We start from the raw sequence: 9,350 nt of genomic DNA, 5'->3' as shown, positions 1-9,350 counted from the left end.
TTTTGAAAAGATCATCGCTATCTCTTCGATTCTTAACAACTTTCCCTTTCACTTTCCTTCTAACGTTCTCTTTTCTCTGCTTCTCACATTCATTCACTTTGTTCTCCGCCACTTTCTGATTTTTGTCCTTTTCAACATTAACATTCCCACCATCAGTCTCTTTCTTATTTTTATTTCTCCCCAAATCCTTCAAAACTTTAATATCGTCCAAATCTGATCTTGAAGGTATGTTTTTCAGAGTTTCACTGTCATTCCTAGACTTCAACACATTTTTCCTAGTGATCTTCCCTTCCTTCGTTGAAGCATCTGAATCACTCAGTACAGTTTTATTTTTATCAACCCTTACATCTCCGGATTTCTTAGAATCAATTTTCTTCATGACTTCCTGTTGTTTTCCAACGCCTTGATTTTCAGCTCCATGAAATGGATTGACATTTTCTTTGTTTTCAGTCTGTAAATCAATCACGGTTGCTACTTCACCCGGCTTAATTAGGGCACGTTTAGCTTTCATTTTATTCTTGTACGATACCTTCAGTGGTTTTTCCCGTGGTAGCTGCTTAGTTTTATTAGCATCTTCACTGTTTTCCTCTGTGGGTGAGAGACAAATTGGAAAATTGCAGTTGGACATGGCCAATTCACTAGATTTTCAACACTTTCCACAACAGAAAATCCCAGTTATGAATTTCTAAACAAACTTCCAAATGAAATCAACAATAAAGCCACGTCAGGTGAGATCACAAATAGTAGTCATCCAAAAATTCTTGATAACACACACATGAATCTGCGAAAAGAAAGAAGAAATAAACTCAAAAATGATTCAAATTGTGTCTTGAATAATTTTTTCAACGTCATTACACTACAGATGTTATATCAAAAGAAAAATTAGTTTAAATTTACAAACTATGATTCGACAATAGTAGAGAGCAAGGTACCTAGAATACAAGGTAGTGTTCAGGCGCATCTCGATCTATTTGATGATCAGAGCCAGCTGATCGGTGTGACGTAATTGGTGCTATGCATTCTAGGTACATTGGTAGAAAGGAAACAGATTATTATGAATGAATATGACCTGAAAGATTACATGAATCTGAACATCACGTTGATTAGAAATGTTATCACAATACGATTTATCATGAAGTATTATTAGATGTTTGGAGAATCATATCGCACGACATATGATAAGGATGAAAGCATGACCTTGATAATCAGTATAAATCAGTGGTTTTTTTGACAATTTCTTAGTCTTTTTCATTCAATATGAATAATTACCACGATATCAACTTCTCAACTACACAAAAAAAACGTTGATATATTATAAAAAGTACGGTATTCTAGTGGGGTGAATTCGAAAAATCCTCTACTTGTTTTTATAGATTTAGTGAATGGTAATGATAACAAAGCCAGAATGTTAATAGACCCTAAACCCCTATAAAATACAACCCTATAGTTATTGAGTACTATACAGTAATGAGTTATACAACTATACCCCGTACTAAACAATAAGGAAAGAGAAAAAGCACTAATAATTTCGGCATACTAATATTTTATTTATTTATTAACGGTCAACCACCCAGTAACCCTCAATAATTCATAAAGTGGGTAGTTTAGTGTTATTAGCGAATGCCACAGATCGCCAATTATATAGCGTTGTCATGACAATAGCAAAACTTGTAATTGCCTAAACTGAATAATTCAGGGAAGGAATCGATAAAGTCAAAAACGAAATAGAAAACATTGAATAATTGAAATATTGCATTCATTATTGAAGTAGAGTACTGATATCAGAGGCCTATTTCATTAAGATTTAGGAAAAACCTGGAAAACTATGAAATCTAGGGAAAACGTCGACATAGAAGACAAATGTTGCTATTTTTTGCATAACTCGCCGAGCTATACAAATCTAATGTTTGCATTAGCTATACATCTCCATGTTGAACTGCGTTTACACTAAAGTTACTAGTAGTTCTGTGAACAGTAGACCTCACGCAGTTTTCTCATCCACAAGTATTTGATGTCACCTGTTCTAGTTTATTCAGTTGAATCACAATTCACAGTTGAATCATAATTTACTCTTAAAAACTGTTATTTGTTTTCTTCAAGATAAAAAACTCACTTATGTTAATAAACTCAGTTTACATTTAAATTTGTATCCCATAAAATATGATGATGATTTATCCAGTTTCGTGATAATCTTAACATCTGATAAAAATATTTCTCAACTGTTTTAAAATTATTTTTTTTTCAATTTCTTCGGCATTATTCAGTTCATTCAATCATTTTTATTTTATTTTCAATCACCTATTAAATTTGTTTTTCAAATGTGAGAATATTGATACTGATGTGCACACATCATAAAAAATATTGAAACCCTACCTTATTGAAATATACATGGCCAGACATCTGTGTATTGCATGCAATGAATAATCCACTTGTCAGCTGATTGATTATATTAATTCTAGCTGATTAATATTAATTATATTATATTAATTATAGCTGATTGATTCTATACTCTGAGTGATCATATCTTCAAAGTAGATGATATCATAGTATGGAGGAATTCCTTTTCTTTTCATATTATCCTTAAAATGCTAAATTTCAAAAAACCTTGTGTATACATCGACGCGCAGTTTAAAAAAGAATAATCCTGCCACATCTCATCGAATTCTATTAACGCGTTTGGCCGTAATCGCGTTACATACAGACATACAGAAAAGCAAATCGAGTTGAAACATAGACCTCACTAAGTTCGGTCAATTGGCAAAATGTTAATAACTTAATGCTTATAGATTCTATTAGATTGAATGGAACTTGACAAACACATATATGTTCAACATGTGTATGATAAGTTATGTTTAATCTAATAGAATCTATAAGGATTAAGTTAATAACATTTTGTTAATAACTTTGGTGTAAACGCAGCTTTATACACATCTGATGAGTTTGATTATTATTTAGGCGATCTGATGATTCTTATTTGGCATAGGCGATGACTATGGTCGCATGAGCTTAGGCTTTATTTTACCTCGGAGTTGCGAGTAAAATATTATGTTCTATAGGAAAAATCATGATTTAAAGACTTTGGCCATAACATTTTTACGATATTTATTCCAAATTTTATTGAAATAATATTTCGTATTATTGAACAAAATGTATTATCGATATTATTCATTTTCTCTATAGCAGTATTCACTTCCGAAGTAGAAGTGAACAAAATTTTTGAAAATTCCCAAAGTAGGTTGTTCTTTTTTTATCGCGGATGATGCCCGCATCAACTTTTTTGGTTGATTTTGCGTGGGTAATGGGAAAAGTACGAGGGTGATTTATGAGATGATCAAACGTCCATACCTATTCAATGGGATTCGGCAGGATTCGAACCCGCGACCAGGTACAACAATTTTAATAATTTTTAATAATGTTTTAGCTTAGCTCTAGGTTACATTGACGTTGTCGATACATGTATTTGTTAATGGCAATAACAAAATTTTATTTGATTTGGTAGCACTAGCAGACTGAAGGGTGCAACGCCCTAGACAACTCTAATATTCTGTTCTCCCCATTTTTGATTCCATTTTCTTATAGTTCTACATTGATATTAGTTCTCTCCTATAATATCATATTTTGATCAATTAATTCGATTCGAACCTCATCTACAAATGAAGGTACTTTCATATTTATAAATTATCCTTCCAATTAATCTGTCACTGTCACTGGGCTCCTGTGGAGAAAATCCTCAAAGAACGTTCACTAATCTCACCGAACAATTTATTATACTTCGGTAATTATTGAACACTTCCATCAAACTAAAATTATAGTACTAACACCAGCAGAAAATAAAACAAGTTATGGAAAACACAACTTTACCAAAAGATAGATCTCACACCCCCCTCCACCACAATATCATAGCTCAATTTAAAACCTTCATCTTAAATGATGTAAAATTCTCCACAGTTTTCCTTAATCTTATAACAGTCCTGTATTCTATAATATAATAAAGGAAAGAACTGGCTTATACACGTAGGGGGGATAGGAAATTCACGAATGACGCATCATCATGTCTGAACTACTGGACTGATTAACTTGAAATTTTGCATATATAGATTCTCAATTTACCGAGGATGGTTATAGGCCTATTTTAAATTCTTCAAGATTTCAGAAGCTCAAGTTTTCAATTAGACCCCTGCGGAGCATGGGTTACCTGCTAGTAATTAATGTTTTAGCAACACTCTACATCCCGAGTTGATGGATGCACTGTTACGGGATGATCAGTTCAGTGATCCAGCTCCTTTAGAAGCTTGAGGCGTTGATAACACTATCATGCTCTCTCTTTTCTTTGTTGCTCTTTCTCTGCCACTCTCTCTTCTCCTTCCCTGCACTTTCTCTTCATTACTTTTCTTCCGTCGTTCGCAAGTAGGTCAGTGGCCAGCTCTCTTCCTTTTCCCTTCAGAATCTCATTACCTCCAGTCGTTTCAATGCTTGTCACTTCCTATTACATCTTCTAAATTTTCTGTCGTTGACTGCACTATTTTAAAAAATCAGTTTTGTTTAATCATCTATCATCCTATGTACTAAGTGTAAAGCCTTGATGGAAAATGGGATCGAACAATCAACATATTATACAAGATTACATGATGTTCAGATCTGGATTTCAATCATTACTATTTACTACAGTGGAACCTCTATACATCGAATCTCAAAGGACCGCTCGAAAGATGTACTATTACGAGGTCTGTACTGGATCTATGTGTATTTTACCAAAGTTGAAGTGTTTAACGGTATCTTTACTCTATGTTTTATTCAAGTCTTTATGAAAAATGAGATACAAATTCAAGATCACAGAGAAGAGAGATACTGGATCAAAAGATGTTTACTAACATGACTATGGTATTGACTGAAGGCTATAACTATTGAGCTAAAAAAATTGTTATTTGAAAATAACGAGAAGTTATTCCTCCCACTGAAAAGTTATTCGCACAAACCCATTCGCTCATATATAGTTCCCAAAATGTCTATTTGCATTGCCTATAGATATATACAGCCTATAGATACCCAATGCAGAAGAACAAGAAAGAAATTGAGAGAATTCAAAAGGTCACAACGAAGTACACAATTATAGTCTGTCCAAACAGGCGTGAGCTCTGAAGGATTGGGCCGACCCACCACTACTCACACACACAAGCGCAGTCCGCGTTTATGTGTGTGAGTAAAGGGATGCTGCATATCTGCCCGCTAATGATTCTTCTATGAATCGCCTTGTGCTAAAAAATACAGTTTTCCAACTGTCAACTTTACTCAATTACTGAACTCTAAAAACTATTCCTTTCAAAATGAGTCCAAACATGGTGACAACTCTAAGCAATTTAATAGTCGATAAGTTACAATGTAATAAATAAATTGGACTTTTTTAAAAGCTTAGAGTTGACACAAATGCACCGTGTTTGGACTCATATTGGAAGGAATGATATGTAGATTCCAGTAATTAGAGTACAAATTAAGAAGTTAACAGTTAGAGAAATGTAATTTCTCTAACTTTCTAAAATAAGGGAAACTTGGTGATAGCACAGGCATTCTATTGGTTTCAATTGAATTTATTGTTCTTCGTTCATTCCTAGAAGACTCAATAGCGCAGGTAGGCAGGGCGTGTGTGCCTGCGCGTGGGGGAGCGAGGGTCAGCTTAATCCTTCAGGGCTTACGGCTGCTTGGGCAGACTATAAAAGCAAACATTATTTCTAAATTATTGAAAATCTCGGTCAACCAACATCGTCTCAGGAATAAAACATTGCGTAAGACAATCAATACAAAAGGAAGCAGTAATTTGAATAAAAAGTGACAATCATTGAGGTAAAAAATCAGGAGTAGGGAAGGGGGAGGAATAGGAGAAAGAGAAGATGATGATGATGATAAACACGAGGAGGAGTAGGAGGAGAAGGAGGAAGAGGAGGAGGAGGAGGAGGAGTAGGAGAAGGAGGAGGAGGAAAAGGAAGTCGAGCAGGAGGAGGAATTTAAATAAAACATTGCGTAAGACAATCAATACAAGAGGAATCAGTAATTTGAATGAATAGAGACAAACATTTAGGGAAGATAATCAGGAGTAGGAAGAGGAGGGGTGAAGAGGAGGAGAAGGAAGAGAAGGAGAAGGAGTAGAAAGAGGAGGAGGAGGTGTAGGAGAAGGAAGAAGAAGAGAAGGAGGAGTAGGAGGAGGAGGAGGAGGAAAAGGAGGAGGAGGAGGAGGAGGAAAAGGAGGAGGAGGAGGAAAACGAGTAAAGGAAGGATGACACTTGGAATCAGGACGGAAAGGGAATAAGTGTCGTGTAACGGGAAATCGGAAGGATGCTATTTTTAGAGCACGCACCATTCGATACTCTGGATTTAGACGTCGGTCACATGAACCTCGTTAAAATATTAGAAAATCAAAATAACGACCAACAGCTTATTTGCTCACTTATTACAGCACTACAAACTGATGTAATATGATAGCAGTAGGAAAAGATGATTATGTCGATAGTTCAAAAATAAAACTTCTTCAATGAGAATAATTGATATTGTGGAATTTTTCCATAATTGGAAAAACAAAGTTTTATTTTTGTTACATCAACATTTATTAGACTTTTACACAGGATTGCAGTTTCGTGTTGATACCAACACAACACCAAACAGCCAACCAACACAAACCTACACTACAGCTGAAGATGTGTTGATTTCTGTGTAAAAGTCTAATAAATGTGGATGTGACAAACATAAAACTTTGATTTTTCAATTAGTTCAAGAATAATTAGTCAAATATCAACAGTAGTTCAATCTTTCAGGAGCAGCCCTGAGCATGTTTCATAAGATTTTTGAGTGCCTACAATCGAGGAGAGACTGTTTTTGAAGCCTATAGCCCGTAATACAGTGCATTTTATTGGATGATTCGCCAGTATTATTAGACTTGAGAAGTTTTATGAGAAGACGTCGAGTTTTATGACGTAAGCAGGAATCCTTGATTTTTCCTTGGAAAAATGTTCCTTATCTACTTTCTTACAGACTTTCTATCCTTTCTCATGGACCTATCTACTGTATTCCTTTATAGCTTGGCTATTGACGCTGCGAAATGTGAACCTACCGATTAGTCAGACGAATCCTCAGATGCTCGATGCGACATACTTGTAGAATAATAAAATTTATCTTGAGATTTTCAGATTTTCAGAATCTTCAGATTTCTTCACACAGTTGCTTAATTTAATTATGTATTCTTACTCAGTCAGTACTGATGCGAATTTATAACAGGCAAATAGTTGGATAGTTGATAACACACAAATAGGTTAGATCAACTAAGATCAATCATTACCATCGAGCAAGAGGACTATGTATTGATAAACGCAGGGCCGAATGTCCGGTTAGGCATACTAAGCAAGTTGCTAGTGACAACACGTCCAAGGGGCGCCAAATAGTTACTATGGGTAGATTTTTGGAAAGATTCCACCAAGATTTTCGTAAGACAAAACTGCTCTTTTCTCTCAATTTATATACAAATAGGGATGTCAAGTAAAGGATTATTCAACTAATCACAAACCAACCAATAAGGGTGGGCACAAGGGTGGGCACACACCGGTTAGTCAAGACAAGACTAGTCACGATTAGTCACAATACTTCACATAGTTGCTTATGAAGCAACACACACCGATTAGTCATTGCAATTTGATATGTCTTCATAAGAAACTATGTGAAGTATTGTGACTTGTCTTTTCTTGACTAACTGGTGTGCCTAGCCTGAGAGAGAAGTAATTTTGTTGTCATGCCAACAGCCAATGAGAGTTTAATGATAAATATAATAATAATATCGAGGGACCTGGCTGGCTCAGGTCAGGTGTCACAGTTTTCAGGTCGCAACTGATCAATTTCACAGCCTCTGACATGACTTGACGACTAGTTTTTAACGTGTCCATCCGAAACAAGGGAGTGGCCCAGAAAAATACATTGATCGGGTCGGGATTTGAACCCGGGCCTCTGAATTATAAAGCCAGCATCTAATCCACTTGACTATGACCACTCCTATAGAGTTGAATGGGAAATAAGTTGAATGTGAAATAATTCAACAAATCACAAGCGATTTTAATATCAAGTCTACTCTGAAGAGATTTGTTTCTCTTTTGAATAGCCTACTGATTCTACAAATTTTGCTTTTTCACCAAATTAAATAAATACCAACCAAACGAAACTTACAATATTCAATGAACATACAAAAGATGAATCAATAAAGATGAATGGCAATAGTAAATTTAAATATCAAGTATATTTTTTAAACTCAGCATTTTTTAAACTCATACATTAGCACCTCATAGAAAGTCGGGTCTTCATAGGTCTACTATATAGTTGCAGGTTCCAAATGGAGTTTAGTGTGATTGTAACCGACAGCATTCCTTATTAATAAAGTACAATGTTTCCCATTGAATCTATGTTGACTGTTTGAAATGAATCTCACTATAGCTGTATAACGGTCCAGAGTGCCAAAACCAGCCTTTCACGGTCAATGAACCCGGAAAGACTCTCTCCCTTTGCCTTCATCACCTGATAAATTGGTTTTCCCTAAAGGTTGCTTGATTGGTATTTGTCCCTGGCAAATCAAATTATTATAGTAGCCTCCACTGCACAATTCCTATCAGATCCCTCTCTTCCTCCCTGACACATACTCTCCTCTCTCACTCTACTATTGAAACTTTTTTCCCTAAACTGACCTTTTTAGATTGTTCATAAATAAAATAAAACCTTAATTTTTACCAAAAACATCATTACAATGACAATGGCTATAAAAAAGTAGAATACAACATAAAATAGAAAATGAAACACCATCAAATAGGATAAAATATAACTAAATAGGGAAGTCCCTGCAAGGTTCAAAAAAACTGAGCGCGAGGCTGATAAATTTTTAGTAGCTATTTATAATTTCTCTTTTTCAACCTCTTTGGATTATGGCTTGACTTGGACACATTTATTTAAATTTTTATTAGGAATATGTATTATAGATATAAGTTATTCTTATAATTTTCTGTTCTAACAATCTTTGTAAACTTGTTCTGTGGATACGGGTGAGAAAAAAGCTCTTCAGCTTTACTCAAATCTGATAAGTAAATCAATTCATTCATTTATTCTCAAAATTGAAAAATATTTTTGTTTAACCCCTTGGTCAGAATATAGGCGACGACTCTAGTCTTGCTCCTTCTCCACGACTGCTGAACTATTTCATTTTTCGTCAAGTTCCTAAATAAATATTTTTTCGCAAGTTTTGAAAGCTGGAGTTGCTTTTCGCATCCCCTCCGTCATCGCTCCTTATCTCTCCAATCCTCCCCTCTCAAGCCTCTGCATTCCATCTCTTT

The 9,350-nt window shown here is 35.0% G+C and overlaps 1 protein-coding gene across 1 annotated transcript in view; it reads right to left on the bottom strand.

The window, feature by feature from the left end:
- Window positions 1-9,350, bottom strand: part of LOC111055129 (uncharacterized protein PF11_0213) — a gene marked incomplete at both ends in the record, with an annotated part of 33,630 nt that continues 24,280 nt past the window's right edge. The window contains 1 exon segment of the mRNA XM_039439407.1: window positions 1-781. Coding sequence (XP_039295341.1) covers window positions 1-628 — 628 coding nt within the window.

This window comes from Nilaparvata lugens, chromosome 12, assembly GCF_014356525.2.
Source record: "Nilaparvata lugens isolate BPH chromosome 12, ASM1435652v1, whole genome shotgun sequence".
NCBI classification, from domain to species: Eukaryota; Metazoa; Arthropoda; class Insecta; order Hemiptera; family Delphacidae; genus Nilaparvata; species Nilaparvata lugens.
The sequence above is the reverse complement of the archived record's forward strand: the minus strand, read 5'-3'. Positions and strand labels throughout refer to the sequence as shown.